This window comes from Echiichthys vipera (assembly GCF_963691815.1).
Source record: "Echiichthys vipera genome assembly, chromosome: 7".
NCBI classification, from domain to species: Eukaryota; Metazoa; Chordata; class Actinopteri; order Perciformes; family Trachinidae; genus Echiichthys; species Echiichthys vipera.
In genome coordinates, this window is record NC_139832.1 from 24,625,273 (window position 1) to 24,641,084 (window position 15,812).

General features: G+C 43.1%; 2 protein-coding genes across 3 annotated transcripts; both read right to left on the reverse strand.

Annotated features, from left to right (window-relative positions):
* Positions 1-130: 130 nt before the first annotated feature.
* Positions 131-2,671, reverse strand: slc10a3 (solute carrier family 10 member 3). Its single transcript, XM_083916242.1, has one exon. The coding sequence runs from the start codon at positions 2,270-2,272 to the stop codon at positions 860-862; it is 1,413 nt and encodes a 470-aa protein (XP_083772368.1). The 5' UTR covers positions 2,273-2,671; the 3' UTR covers positions 131-859.
* Positions 2,672-7,414: 4,743 nt separating this feature from the next.
* On the reverse strand, positions 7,415-15,264 carry chmp1a (charged multivesicular body protein 1A). 2 transcript variants are annotated; one of them, XR_014593278.1, is made up of 8 exons: positions 15,132-15,264; positions 14,517-14,536; positions 14,342-14,419; positions 12,147-12,293; positions 11,880-12,008; positions 11,515-11,708; positions 8,931-9,013; positions 7,415-8,268 (listed from the first exon to the last, which is right to left on the reverse strand). XR_014593278.1 is itself a non-coding variant. In XM_083917071.1 (7 exons), exons 1-7 carry the CDS (start codon positions 15,136-15,138, stop codon positions 8,992-8,994), a joined length of 597 nt encoding a protein of 198 aa, XP_083773197.1. In that variant the 5' UTR covers positions 15,139-15,264; the 3' UTR covers positions 7,415-8,991. The 2 variants fall into 2 exon arrangements, 1 of the variants encoding a protein (XP_083773197.1); XM_083917071.1 differs by having other exon boundaries at positions 7,415-9,013.
* Between the last annotated feature and the right edge of the window lie 548 nt (positions 15,265-15,812).

A 15,812-nucleotide genomic window follows, 5' to 3' on the forward strand; every position in this document is an offset into this window, starting at 1 on the left:
AAATACGACAAATGGTATCAGTCGCTTTAATCCAAAAATATCCACAGTTTGATAAGCCAAAGTGTTTAAACACATATGAAGTTCATCTTTAAAAATGCAAAACACTGAACAACCGTTCTACCATCTGTGTGAAAACTAGTCACTGAGTTCAAAGCGTCCCAGGTCGGTATTTTGGTAAAAACACAGCGTGCTCACACTCTGTACAACAGACAGTCTGCTGCCTCTCTCTCTCTCTCAGCACTGACCTGTTAGACGCGTTCCTTGGCACACAAACTCTTGAACTCTGAATCCTGCTTTAACAACGTTTTTATTTACTTTTTCTTCTTCTCCTCTCGAATATTCAAGTACATGGATTCGCAGATCCAGGAAACACAATCAGTAGCAATTACTTTCATAACATCATCATGTTCCCGTTTGAATCACAAACGATTCCACCAAACCCCAAATGCTTTTCCCCAGACTAAGACACATGGACCTCTTGTAAACATGATGCAAATCAATCTTTGCTTTTTGATTACAAAAAGTAATCTGGTACAAAAATATCTTTTCTTTTATAGGTATGTCTCTTCTTAGGAATATTTACATTGAGTACCTCACAGTATAATCTGATTTTAAAAAGTACATACTGTAAAATAAACACAAAAAGGTCTCAGAGGGGTAAAAGGCCTTTGGTTTTCATGAAAAATACGAAAACGACAAAACACAAAAAGTCCATTCACTTTCCTGTGTACCACATCAGTGATCGCTGGATTGGTGACTGTTGTGTGTCCTGCAGCCAAAACTGTGGGACACCGAATTTCCACAAGTTTGAAAGAGTTCATTCTTCAAAAAGTTCTGAACAAAAAAACTGCAGCTACAATCAGGCGTCACTCCTGGGGACAGCAGACCCGCACAACTTCCGCCGGGCAAAGTACCCCAAAACTATGAGCAGCATCTCTGAGGTGCTGCTGAGGGCAACGATGAAGGGCGCTTGGGACGCAAAGTCAGCCTCCACCCGACGGAAGGACAGCTGCATGACAGCAAGTGCCAGCAGACTGTTCTGGACGCCCACCTCGATGCTGACCGTCTTCCTCTGCGGTGGGGCCAGGCCCGCCAGCTTGGCCATGATGGCCCCGACCACCAACCCCAGCAAAGGCACTGTCACCCCAACCGCCACAATCTGGGGCCTGACGTTGGCCAGGATGGACGCACCCATTTGGTAGGCCATGAAGATGCCACCTATAATGAGCACGAAGCTGAAGGGTCGTATGAGTGCCAGCAGGACGCGTGTGAGTGCTGGCAGGCGCAGCTTGACCAGCATGCCCAGCGAGATGGGGATGGCGATGAACAGGAGTGTGCCAAGGATCTTCACAAATGGCACATGCAGGGCGGCGTGGACACCCAAGAGCCGACCGTACAGAGCTGATGACAAGGGCATGGCTGCCGCCGCCACCACTGTGGAGACCAGGGTCATGGAGATAGCCAGGGTGACGTCTCCTCCGAGCAGCAGGCTGTACAGGTAGCCACCCCCACCGCCTGGGGCCGAGCAGGTGATGACCAGGCCCAGGGAGAGCGCTTTGGGCAGCGAGGCCAGTCGGGATATACAATAGGCATACAACGGCATCACCAGGAACTGACCCAGCACCCCTAGGAGCAGTGGCACCGGGCTCTTAAGCAGACCCCGCAGAACCTCCACCTCAACCTTGCACCCGAATGCACACTTGTTGACGAAGATGAGGGGCAGCAAGGCAAACAGCACGGGGTTCTCAGAGAAATGGGATAGCCCCCCGGACTGAATGAGCCGGGTGGCCGGGTCATCATTGCCGGGCGCCACTCTGATAGAATAATCCGTCCTCTCCTCGATCAGAACCGGCATCAAATCGTGGTCCAGGTCCAGCAGCTGGATCTGAAGCTGAGCCTTCCCTGGGAACCCGGAGCGAATGCTGATGATGTAGCTCTTGGCTGGTCCTGCGTGGCCGCTATCCGTCACATTGAGTATGGAGAGGACCTCCGGGTCCAGGGAGCGGACTGTCACCGTCTGCTTCCAGCTCTGGCGGCCCTTCCTGCTCGCCGCGGCGCCCCTGTACTGGCTGGAGATTACAATCACGCCGTTGGTGTTTTCGGGAAACTCAAATTCCTGCCATGACCCGTCCCCGATTGTGATATAACTGCTGCTGTTGTCGGCCGTCAGGTTGGTGTCGTTACTGCTGTCGACAGTGAGGTTTCCGGTGGCCCACGCCCGGTCCGCTCCGGTAATAAGGAAGAGACAGCAGAATGTAAATAGCGTCCTCATCTTATTGACGGACAGGAGGTGGAGAGGCGCCGCAGAGACGCGTTTCTCCCCCGCCAGCGGCCTCCCCAGACGGTTACACCGCCGCCCCGTTACACCAGGACGGTAAACTTCTCATTCTAGTCTCCGGTATAAAACGACAGCGTCTTCAGCCGGCTTCACATCTCGTCTGGTTCCCATTTTCTCGCTGCCTTTATACCGGAACCTAAACATCACCCCGCCCTGTCCTGTCCGAGCCCAGCTCCACAGCAGCAGCCCCCGGCCCCGGGAGTCCCTCACACAGGTCCCTCACGTCCCTCGGTGTCTGCTCGATGCGAAAATATCTGTCTCGGTAGACCAAAGCCTCGGCTTGTGTTTTTATTGTCTCCCCGGCGAATGGAGACTGAGAGCATCGTAGCTCAGATACCGTTTGTTTGCTGCTCGAGATGTTTCTGTGAAGCGCGCGTCAGAAAGAACGGACTTCCGGTTGTGAAGTATCAAAATAAAACCCTTTTTTAATTGAGTATCGTTAACATTGGTGGGAATCAAGGCTAACAAGGCAAATACAATGGGCATGACCAATACGTTTGGTAATTTCATTAATAGTAAATTATTTAATGCAATGTAATCATTAATATAATAATTTAATTATCATTTTGTTAACATCACTTTATTCCAGAAACCACATACAGGTTTAAAAAAAAAAAAAAACAGGAACTCTGTGACAAAATTTATGATTTTGAAATTTAATTTTGAAGGGACTAAAGTTTTGCCGAGTAAACAACTTGACAATCCACTGTATTGTTTTGTTTTCGTTTTCATAGCAGGTTACGACATCTTTTGCTTCCATTTTAATTAAATGATTGCACTGGATGCTAGAAGAAATGTATCTTTTTTTCCAAAACTCCCAGAATCTTCTTCAATCTTACAAAATTCACATGTTATTCATATAGGTCTGTAACATATTCTCAACTTCACACACTCACATCATCAGTGTCTACAATGAATGTGACTTTATTTTTAAAGAAAATCCCGCTTCTTCCTGTCTCTCTCCCTAACTTCCGTTATCTTGACGTAACCGCTCATTAATCCAATGGTAGCGGCGCAAAGCGTGAGTTCCCCCCCGTCCATCAGCCAATAAGCAGGGGCGGTCACATGGGAACGGGAACACGGTGATCGTATTCACGGAGGCGGGTTTAAAAACAATAACCGGAAGGTTCTTTTATTATCACCAGTCTCACCAAATAATGAACAAAATATGAAGTTATGAACTCCAGTTATTTAAAATCTAGCTAACTATCAAGCTATATCCTTCATTATCATGTAGCAGCTTGTTAATGTTATTGGTAAATAATGGTGGTAGATGGATTTAGGCTACCATACCTCCAAGAAATGTCCCTCTGGGTCTCCTTGGCAGACGCAGTGTTGACAACAGATAATGACATTTTTCAGACAGCACTCATCATCATAGTTGTCCGTTGTTTATTTGCAACAGCTCGTGAAGTGAAGGCGTTGCCAAGCAACTGCAGCGTCACCTAATTATCATTCAGAGCTGAGCCTTTGCCACAGTAGACATCATGGGAGACATGCTTTAATTTCCTGCCCAAAGTGAAATGGCAGAACTGATAGAACTGAAGACATACTGATGAAGTGACAATCAAGCAGAGGATGTGTTCATGTTGATGCTGCTTCCAGCTCATCTCTCACTTGTTTTTCTTATTGTCTTTTGTAAACATGGAAAGTGAGTTTCTCCTCTCTATTGTCCTCCTAATCCAAGCTTTCAGTTTCTGTTCCCTGACCTTCGATCCCTGTGGTATCTTGTGACATTGATCCATTATGCTCATGGAGGAAAACCAACACAGTCACACTCCCTGAGCAGTTTCCTCTTACAAACCCGCTGCCAAGTAAGCTATTGCTTATTTGTCATACACAAACAGCAGACACAACTGGGAAACCTGACACCACCGCCCATATCGGCAATGTGGCATTTAAAGGGGAACTCCATTCTGTCAGCATAAGCCTGGGAGCATCTCTTTTTATAGTAACTGGCTCCCGCTCAGAGTCACTCACATATTTAGAAGCCATTTTCAATTCATAACCTCCAGTTTTCTTCCCCGCGGGGTCAATGAGGTAACTGGGTCGGTGTTTTCCATGAGAGAACACCACCCAAGCTTATCCTGCATATTAACTGTCACCACTCAGTGTTAAAGTCAGTCGTGGGACAACTTGTTCATCATCTATTGTGTTGTCATGAGTTGTGTGTCCTCCTTCTGTCACCATGGCTAAGTCAAAGCTTCTAGAAACAGAAAAGGCGGGGGAGTCCACAGTGGAAACACTCAGCGCACGCCAAGACAACCTGCTGGGGTGATCGCTCTGGCCTCCTCTTTGACATTTCATGGAGCGACAGCCAGTTGTTATGGGGCTGCCAGGCACGCACATTCCCTGCCTGGCATTTGCGCCGCTCCTTTCCCAGGGCTGACTAATTACTTACCCATGGTATGATAATTTACCTCATGACTTATTTCGCAAACAGAGCAGGAGAGGGACAGACAAAGAGTAAGGACGAATGCAAAAGAGCCCCTTTGTTAAGTTCCACCACCGCCCGTCTTCACACTTTCCTCAGTACTGGCTTCAGTGAGAAACTACAGGAGGATTGGTTGTTTGTGCTGCAGTTTCATCTGTTTACCCAGAGACCACAGCAGTGTGTATTTACGTTTGTGTGTGTGAACACACTGCGTCTGAGTGAATATTCATGAACCAACTCAGGTCAGTGGTTATGATCTGCTTTGTGTTGTGTTGCAAATGAGATGAGAGCATGATGACTGATCCAGAAGTCCTGAAATGGCAGTTTAGCACCAGTACAGACATGGTTATCCTCGGCTAGATGGCCTGGCCGCAGTATGTCAGAAACGGGACTTTATAAATACCGACGACAGTAAGCCAAAGTCCAGTGAAACCCCACCTGCCTAAAGTACCGTTCAGACTGAACAAGACTAATTTTAGAGGTGGTGCAGGTACAGAAGAAGCCAGCGCAAAGACACATGGGAATGAATATACATGAATCTACAACGGGCAGCACAAATCCCAAGGCTTCCACCTCATAAACATACAGCAACAGGAGGAATAATGAGTGAGACTGGAGGAAAATAATAAATAAGATGTTAATGTCGCTAGCTATCTACCGCTAACACTGATAGAGGCATTAGAAGGACGAATAAACAGGGACTGCAGAAACACTCCAGCTGTCAAGTTAGGCGAATGACATCAGGGGAACATTTTGCTTCACAATCAGTCCAAACACACCGTAATACAATTTTGAATTGCCATTTAAAGGCACATGAAATTGTTTATGTTTCAATTTTTTCCATCATTTCCTACATTAATTTAATGGTTCAATATACTTTCTGTAAGTCAGGGACCCAACACAGCATAGTTGGATCAAGGATCAATTAAGCGGATCAAGGTTAATTACTAAGAATTTATATATCAAGAACATTTTCTATTCTTGCACAAAATATATCAATTTAAGCACTTTCAATGACCTATGTCTATGTACGTCTATTTTCAAAAACTTTCAAGAAAATGTGTGATTTTTTTCTCCCTCAAATTCACAAACTTTCAAGGATTTCAATCCTTAATTATATTTAAACCCACATTTTAGTAGTTTATTAATCAATGCTTATATACTTAAGCAGATATTTAAACTATATTTACCCTCCCTTAACACCGGAGCACCACAGGGCTGTGTTAGGAGCCCACTGCTGTGCTCCCTGTACACACGCGACTGTGTAGCCACTTTCTGCTCCAACACCATCATCGAGTTTGCTGATGACGCCGCTGTGGTGGGCCTGATCGCAGATAACAATGAAACGTCCAATCAGAAAGAGGACTTGAGCCACTGGGGTCAGGCCAATAACCTCCTGAATGTCAGCAATACTAAGGAGAAGATAGTGGACTCCAGGAAGAAGCAGGGAAAAGCTACACCCCCCTTAAAATCACCCAAGGCTTGACCTGGACGCCACATTCATCCATCCATTGATTGGTATTTACGCCATTACCATCCTTAAACACACGATGAATACAGCTTTAGAGACAGTTTGTCTAATCAGCCTTCAAACCCAGTGTGCCGTTTGTGCTTAACTAGAGAATGTAAACTCCTCTCCAGGCCCTTGTCACAGTGTCTCATTTGGATAATGTTTAGGACATTGAACTATCATTCTGTGACCCAAATGACAGTTAGAGGATTAGTGTTTAAAAATACTGACTTTAATACCCTTAAATCCTGCATGATGACATCAGAGAAGTGCGACCTTAGTTTATCTTTCTCCATACAAAGCATTTACTTAGTTGTTTGGTTTGTTTTGGTAGACTTACTACTGCTCACAGAAATGTACTGGGAAATAGTCCAGACTGCATCTCTCCCCTCTCCTTCTTTGATGTATAAAGCTGGGCTTTCTGAAAGGTTGGTTGTTGTTAGAGATGAATTGAAGAGCCACTCACCTCTTTGAGAAATTACCCTCTGGAAGTACATTTGAAAATGAATGCTTCAAAAGAAGTATACATCCCTGAGGCAACTGAACTCTTGAATAATAAACCTCTTTTTTTCGTTGCACTTATTTATTTTGTGCATTTATATAAAGGTTTATTATGCTGTTAGATGCTGTCCGTCTTGTTTGCACTGTCAGCTCACCAAAGTAACTTTCCGACAACCTTTGTTGTGATAACAATAAAGCTAACTCAGCTTAAAGCATGTTGACTTATTGTTTTCTTTGTGTGAATGTCCAGTTCTATGTTACTGTATGTTGTTTTTACTGTTGCATGTTGATCAGGTCTCTCTTGAGAATGAGACTCCGTGTCTCACTGATATTACCTGTATAAATAAAAATAAAATAACTGTAATGACTCAAATGTATGATTTTAAGACATCCATGTAGTAAAAAAAGCATGGAAGTATAAGTATTATTAGTAATGTACAGAAAAAAAGACATTTTCATTGAAAGTGGATTTCATGAACCTCACTACTGTGTGTTTGTCTGCAGGCTTCGTGCCAGCTGTTGCTTAAAAATTTGATCCAACACTATTGTACATGCAGCTTAACCACATCAATTTAAGCATCATCTGTCTGCGCTCAACACCCAAACCCCCAAAGACAAATGAAAGACTGCGTCAGAGGGTAATATTTTATTTTCAGAAGATAAATATAGAAAACAAAAGTGGTGCAAAGTCTGTGAAGCTTTGAGTAAAAATAAACCCTCTCGCTGTTAAAATTGACCCCAAAGCTGGAAAACCATATCAGAGGGTGAGGCAGCTCTGTCATAGTTTGAGGCCTGGTTTCGGCCCGCCGTCTGTCCTCTCACTGACTCTACACTGAATGTTCAAAGAAGGAAGCATCAAAGCCAGTGAAAAAAAATCACTTAACAGGCATCTCAATACAGAGCTATGATATGAAAAAACAAGAAACCAGCATGTACATGCCTGCTCCTAACTGATGTCTTCTCCTGACAGTGTTGGGGACGAGGCTGAGGCCGGTGGGGATGATTATTTTATTTTGGTGTTGGAGGAGAGCTCCGAGAGATCAGACAACTTCACTCCACAGAGTTAAAGAGATAATCAATGTCCCCCAGTGACATGGCAACCGGAGTCCAGACTCTTCACAGTCAGCGCTGAGGTGAAGCTGGCTAAAAATAAGACAAAAACATCTAGTCTGTCTGGCAGGAAGAGGAACGGAAAATTCCTTGGTTTGACCGATGTCTGTTGAGTTTTGTTTTTGCAGCTGTTTGCTTTCTAAACTACTGTCGTTCAGGCACTGGTGGGGGAAGCACCTATGCAAGCACCTGCATCCCAAATAAGGCATTCAATGCACAAAGAATACAGGTATGAGAAATAATAACAACACATCTGAATAAAAAGAAAGAACCTGAAAATAAATCATCTGTACACAGAGAAACAAAAGGTTTGAGGATTGTCCTCAGGTGTATACAGCATTTTAATGTCATGGAGCCGTTGTTGCCTGGATGAATCTGATGAAGGAGGGAGATGTTTGTTAGTGTTACCAACGGGCCACTCTCTATTTTAAACGTTAAAAAGACCAAACACCTAAGTGCAAAAAACGCATATTTCTTAAATCTTCTTCTTAGCAACAGAATCGTCCAATTAAACCATCTCTGACTGACAGAGCCCAAAAAACAACATGTCCATACACCTTTAACCCACCCTCACCTTATAAGAGCCAGAGATGCCCAACTCCCTTGTAATCACTTTAACTGCTTTCTTTTTTCATCATTGAAAATTATACTTGTTTATATTATAATTATACTTGTTTTTTTTGGACAAATCATACATCCAAAACATGTGATTTGAGAACTGGCTAGTGCAGGAAGTGGTGTCAGTGGAGAAAGAGCGAGCAGAAAGGGACGTGAAAGGTAAAATGAGACCCAATGGGGAATTACAAGGGACGATAGAAACAGGAATAAATGGATCGAAATGGGAAGGTGAACCGGAGAGATTCATGCCTTCGCATAGCGCCGGGGTGTGTGTGTGTGTGTGTGTGTGTGTGTGTGTGTGTGTGTGTGTGTGTGTGTGTGTGTATGTGTATTTATAGAGCAGGGGGATGGTAATCGATAGGCTCATTAAGTCCTCCTGGTAGGAACAGTTCAATAGAAGCACGCACAGCTCCTCTCACCAACATCAACTTGTCTGCATCCACACAGCTGCAAGCGCCGTCACCTTTCCTGGAGGAGCCTTTAGTTCCGCAGAGCAGCCAACCTAGAGCGTGTGAAAAAGGTGGGAGAGTTTGATTGTGAAATTTTGTGAAATGAGACACAGGCCTTAAAGTGTAATTACGGCACAAATTCCTCCCCTGGTTTTTTTTTTCGGCACTTACATACATAATATAAGCCATCGAGACAGTTTTTTCGTGTATGAACTATTAACGGAGAAATCCGGACAGTTGCTAACAGCCCGACGTGGCTAACACTGATTAGCTCGGGGCAGTACGGTGAAGGCATTAAAACTGCTTCTTTAACCACTAATACTGCTCAAAATAACACCAAACCTCTGCAGTAGCATGAGAAGAGTCCTTACACATAAAACTAAGCACCAATGGGCTCCTTCCTTTTAGATTGACTTTGGCAATCGACTTAAATGGACTTTACTATGAGAGGGGCTGGTACCTGAGCCAGTTTGTAAGTCTTTCAAAACACTCTTTTAATAAACTCCGTGTTCACTAACTACATTGTTGGTGCTTCGGTTAATGTGAAAGGACCCTTCTCATGCTACTGCAGAGGTTTGGTCTTATTTTGAGCAATATTAGTGGTTAAAAAGCCGTTTAATGCTTCACCGTACTGCCCCGAGCTAATCAGTGTTAGCCACATCTGGCTTATAGTTTATACAAAGAAAAACTGTCTCAAATGCCTATTTGATCTATGTAAGTGCCGAAAAGACCATGGGAATATTTTGCCCCGGAATTACACTTTAATGCTACAGTTGGTAAGTTTTATAAAAATAACTTTTTGGCATATTTGCTGAAACTGTCCCTTCATCTTGACAGTAGTACATGAGACATAATCTATAAAGAAAAAAGATGCCCCTGTGCCTCCACCTGGTGCTCCTAACGCCATCTGCAAGATTCAGGCGCCCCTGAAGGAAAACAACCAATCAGAACCGAGGAGTCTCTGAGGCCACACAGAGTATCGAAGAAGATACTGCAGCAGTGAGTGATGCCTGCTGGACTGTCTCCACAACCAACAGACTCATGTGAGAGATACTACAATAACCAATAATCGTTCTACACATAAGGGCTCAAACTAATTATTATAAATCTACGGCAAGCTTTTCTGTACTAGCTCAAGCTGTCAACCTGCTTCAACATGAACAGAGCCCAGCAATGTGCCACCCTGCCAGAAACCTGTCAATAATGAGATAACAACACCACCTCCTTATTTTAACACCTGCTTAATGAGCAACTGACAGGTTGGCAAGCTGGTCCCTGCGTTGTGTCCTAATTAAAGACCATCACAAAAGCAGCGCAGACAACAGCCAACAAAGCACTTCTTGGGCTGGTACAGAGTCAAAAATAGAGCTGAAAAGAATCATTTTCATCTTTTGATTGATCATTTGGTATACAAAATGTTAGAATGTGGTGGAAAAATACCCATGACAGTTTCCCAGACAAATTCAATTTACAACTAGAATGACCTCTTAGCAGTTGTGTGCCTCCGCCAACCAATCGAGTTGCAGTTTATGTCCAAACTGTCTGAACATAATATATATAGTGAAGACATTTAAGGAATTTAAGTAAGTGTATTTTTGGGCTTCACAAACATTTTCAGAAGATCTATACAATCACCGCAGTTTCAAGCTTAGTGGCACCAAATCGGTTTCTGACCAAATGTCTCCTCTTCTGTTCCTAAAGTTATTTAACATGATGTCACGGGGAAGGCGACTTTTGACCTTTTGGTCATAATCAGCGTAGGAATTCACGAGTTATGGACAAAAAACCTTTTTCAGTGGTCATAGTGACCTATCCTCCAAAATCTAATCAGTTCATCCTTGAGTCCAAGTGGACATTTGTGCCAAATTTAAAAGACATTAACCTCAAGGTGTCCCTGAGATATCGTGTACACTAGAATGGGACGGAAAAACGGACAGACAACACGAAAACATAATGCCTTCGGGCAAGGCCGCTGTCGCAGAATAAAACAGAGAAAAGCAGAAACTCCTATCATTTGACCAACTGGAACAGATGCATCTTTGCCTCGGCATGAGTGCCTAATGTAAGCTCACGCGCTTTTCTTGAAACCTTTTTCTTGAAACCAATGAATATACTGTACTGTTTTTAGTTCGTTTGGGGGGTTTTTTGTGGTCAAAAACATGACAACCCACTGTCTGGAAAATTTCCTGACCAGTTCATTTAATTATTCTAATAACCCATGTGTATCACATTAAAAAACAGCAACTCCATCTGAGCTGAACTTAGTGTTTCTTTCTTGTTCACTCATGACTTTGCGGCCCTGTGTGAGGGTAGTAGCTTGCTGTGTAGTCTAATTTCCCGATCTCATGCTCTATTCTAACTGTTTATGTGCAACTTGTTAGCTCTGGGGCAAGAGATTAAGAGTTAGGAAGAGTTATCAGGGGAATGGAGCGGGGAAATCAGTGCCTTGCTTCATGAAATATCAGCCAGACACAGATGTTTCTTCTAACCTGTAACCCATGAGTTATGGGTAGAAACACATTGTCCTGTATCATGTTCAGACACTGGTTCTTACCGCCGAGACAGCTGGTCCTCCTTGTCCTGGCTCCGTGAGCTCTCTGCGCCCACTGAGGTGGCTCCTGCAGGCAACTGGCTGAGCTGGTCCATCACCTCCAGGCCACTCTCCTCTGCGATTTGGTGGATCAAGTCATCCACCTGTTCCTGAGGCGTGGTCAGCGTCATCGCCGAGCTCATGGAATCCTCCATCACCTGGTGTAGGAATGAGAGGGATGGACAAAAGAAAACTCTTGAGAGTGCAGGGATGGGTTTGACAGAATATTTAGCCATGTAAAGACTTCTAAAGCATACAAAGCACTTGACCAACATGCTGTGTGAAAATACATGCACAAGAAAAAATGTACGTAGTCTGCAGCCACTTACGGAGGTGTGGACGTCGAGGTTCTGGACTTGACTTTCAAACTTATCCATGACCGCAGACACCTTTTGGAGATCCATGGAATGCAGAGCTCTGTCCAGAGCTTTGGTCACCTGGCCCATGTTTTTAGTCACCTGATAGAAAGAAATGCCTTCACAATGAATTACGCTTTATAATAAATCTTATTCTGAAAAGACAGAAAGGGTGATTTATAAGTCGCTTTACAATCCCACATGAATGTATAGTCAAATAGACTGAACTCAGTAACTTACTGCCTTCATTGTGACAGCAGTCTGGACTTTAGAGGCCACTGCGTCCACTCGAGACGACATGCGCAGCCAATTAAGACCTTCATTTTTTTTCCGGATGGCGTTTTCTGCGTAAACTCGGGCACATTCCACATTTTTCTGTTGCAAGGCCTGGTGATGAGACAGGGACACTGTTAACACTCAAAAACTGCGTCTGGAGTTCACGTTTAGTATAATCTTCCATGTGTATGTAAACACATGCACATGTAACACTGTACATAGGCTTTTAATAAATAAAGACAAACAGGAACAGTGATGCCTAATGACCATAGCATTTATATTTACCTCTAAAACAATTAGACATTCATGACAGTGACACACCAGCCTCACAAAACAACCAAAGTACATCATGTCAACACTAAAGTAACACTGCCCCCTGCTGACTGATGTGTCATCCGACCGGCAGAAGGTGCATAAATAATAGAATATAATAGAAATACTTTATTGATCACCAGCTGGGAAATTGCGTTTTTTTTGTTCTTTTTTTTTATCAATCTGATTACAACATTAAAAGACTTCTACTCATGAGGCCCCAAAACTGAAAAAGAAAAATAACAAAATACAACTGAATTTATCAATTAATATAATTGTTTGATCAATATTCAAAATGTGAATAAAAAAATCTTGTGTTTTATTGTATATAAAGCATCATATCCAACCGTCAATCAATTGGTTTTCCTTTATCCCAAATAAGTTGCTAAAATATTAAAAAAATAATATTAAAATGATATATTTTTCATTTTACTGTTTAACTTTTACTGGCCCAGCTTTATTTTTAACTACAGTCAGACTACAGGCAAAGGTTTAGACACGCTTTGTCTTTCACTTGAATGGGAAAGCGTGTCCAAACTTCTGACTTGTACTGTACGTATTCTTCACATTTCTCCTGTGTGTGAGCCTTCTCAGCTAGCTACCTACTGTGTACTACACTCACTGGCCACTTTACTAGGTACACCTGGTGCTTAATAAAGTGTCAGTGTGGTCTTCTGCTGCTGTTCCCTATCTACTAGAAAGTAGGTGGTGTTGTGTGTTCACAGATGCTCTCCTGCATTCCTCTGTTGTAACCAGTGGATATTTGAGTTACTGTTGCCTTTCTATCAGCTCTAACCAGTCTGGCCATTCTCCTCTGATCTCTGACTAAAACGAGGCATTGGCGCCCACAGAACTGCCGTTCACTGGACATTTTCTCTTTTTGGGACCATTCTCTGTAAACCCTAGAGATGGCTGTGTGTGAAAATCCCAGTAGATGAGCAGTTTCTGAAATACTCAGACCAGCCCGTCTGGCACCAACAACCATGCCACATTCAAAGTCACTTCAATCACCTTTCTTCCCCATTCGGATGCTCGCTTTGAACTGCAACAGTTTGGCTTGACCATGTCTACATGCCTAAATTCATTGGGTTGCTGCAGTGTGATTGGCAGATTAGAAATTGCGTTAACGAGCCGTTTGACAGGTGCACCTAATAAAGTGGCCAGTGAATGTGTATATGTAAACACTTTATACACTCTTCTAACAATAGCTAAATCATTTTAATTAGCAAACGAATGTTAAAGTTAGCTAGAACTGAACTGAAAAAGCTTCATATTTTTTACACACCATTCTAATTATCTAACACGCTGTATTATGTATTGTATTCAGTCATGTTTAGAATTGTCTGATAAGCATTTACTGCCACTTGTCAGTGTTTGGGCTAGACAAATAATCACAGGTCATTAGTTACCAGCAACACACCAAGACAGCCAGATTATCATCACCCTTTACATGACAAACGCAAAGATCACAAAGCACATTACTACTGATAATAAAAAAAGAAAGAAAGAAAAGACGTTCTGTGCGCTGAAGATATCAGTGAGGATGCTTTACATTGGTCACTCCTGCTAAACATAAAGCAATTTGTGATCAATGCAACCTTAAAAACCAATGCCTACAATTGAACCAAATGAAACATGGCCTTCTTTTAAACATTTTATTTCCTTTATTAGAGAGGTCACAGTAGAAACGGAGACAGAAAATGATCAAAAGAGAGAGAGCGTGAGAAAGAGGAGGATGACATGCAATAAAGGTTGGGATCACAGTATCACAGAATCTTAACCATTCACCTGCCAACAACCATTCATCGCCCCAGTGGCTTGGCCTTAAGTTTGGCAGGTTTGCTCACCTTCTTGACCTTGGCCTGCTCCTTGGTAGACTCCTTCTCTGCCTTCTTAGCCAGTCGCTCAAGCTGCTTCGAAGTAAACTGTGAACCGCAGAGAAAGATGCACAGATAGATGAATTAAGAATCCACTTGTATAAGTCATATTTACTAATACTTAAACCTTTACACAGATACATACCTTTAGCTGGAAGAGTGTGTCTGTGGAGACCGAGAGAGACAGAGTTATGTAGTCATATAATGGAAATGGTCACAATGCTAGTTACATCAAAACATTTGGCTTCTCATTCTATGAAACTGGTGAAAAACTAATAAGGAGTTGTCCACTCGGTCTTTTCTCTGCATTAATGTAATGTATTTTTACTGAAAAATAACAACAATCAAAACCCAGCGGGAAAGTCTTAGTCTTTCATTAATAAGTCTTCCTGTTTTGTGCAAACCTCAGGAAGTGTTTGTCGAAGCTCCACTAGTCAAGTCTGTGAAGTGACTGTGACATTCCTGATATAACCGTCACATAACAGTCGTTTATATGCTAGGAAGGGATTCAGTGACAGGCAGCCTTAAGACAACAGGTTAAATATAGCCAAAGGACACATTAATAGTCAGCCAGGTAAGAAAAGTTAGATTCGATCGACAAATCGATCAAGCCGAACTTCAAAACAAATCTGACAGCTAACCCCGCTAACCACCCACCCAAGCTAACAAGCTAACGCTAGCTCTCTCTTTAGCTCTGCCATCAGCTAGGTGGTGAAGAGCCTGCCAACAGAGACCGTCCAGCTGATAAAACACGACATACCCTCCATGTCTACACGATTATGATTCACGGGATCACAGGAAATATAAGGTTCAGCTCCCCAGCAGTCTCGTCTTGGTTTGTTTTGTTATAACGGTGTAACTGACACCACACTTCCTGGTCCAGGAGCAGTCACGTGATCAGGATTCCTCTGCTTCTTCTTCTTCTTCTTCTTTGGGGTTTAACGGAAGTTTACATTCATAATGTTGCATTACTGCCTCCCTCCGTTGTTACATTGACATTACATTACATCCAAACTCAGTCTTTTGATGAGACCTGATTCTGTCAGGAATCTCATAATAAGTTTTCTGCCCTCCTCTGATTCTCCATATTTCACAATGACCTGTTCGTTTATCTCAGTGTGTCCGGCCCTCACTCGTCCTCTCTCTGCCTCATACTTCCTGCACACGCACAGAGCATGCTCCACAGTTTCCCTCTCCCCACAGTCATCACAGTTCCCAGTTTGATATTTCCCCATTAAAAACAATTGGACCAAATTCAATGTTATACACTTTCATTTCCTCAGCCATATAATTACCAATCCGTCCAAAACAAGCTCTCTGTTTTCCCCCCTCTTTCAACAGTCCTCCAACAATTATTGGCCGTGAGCTGTTTTCTGCGGAACGACAAAGGCATTTCCCCCACCTCTACCTTGAAACAAATTCTTAAAGTGCTTGCTTGAAT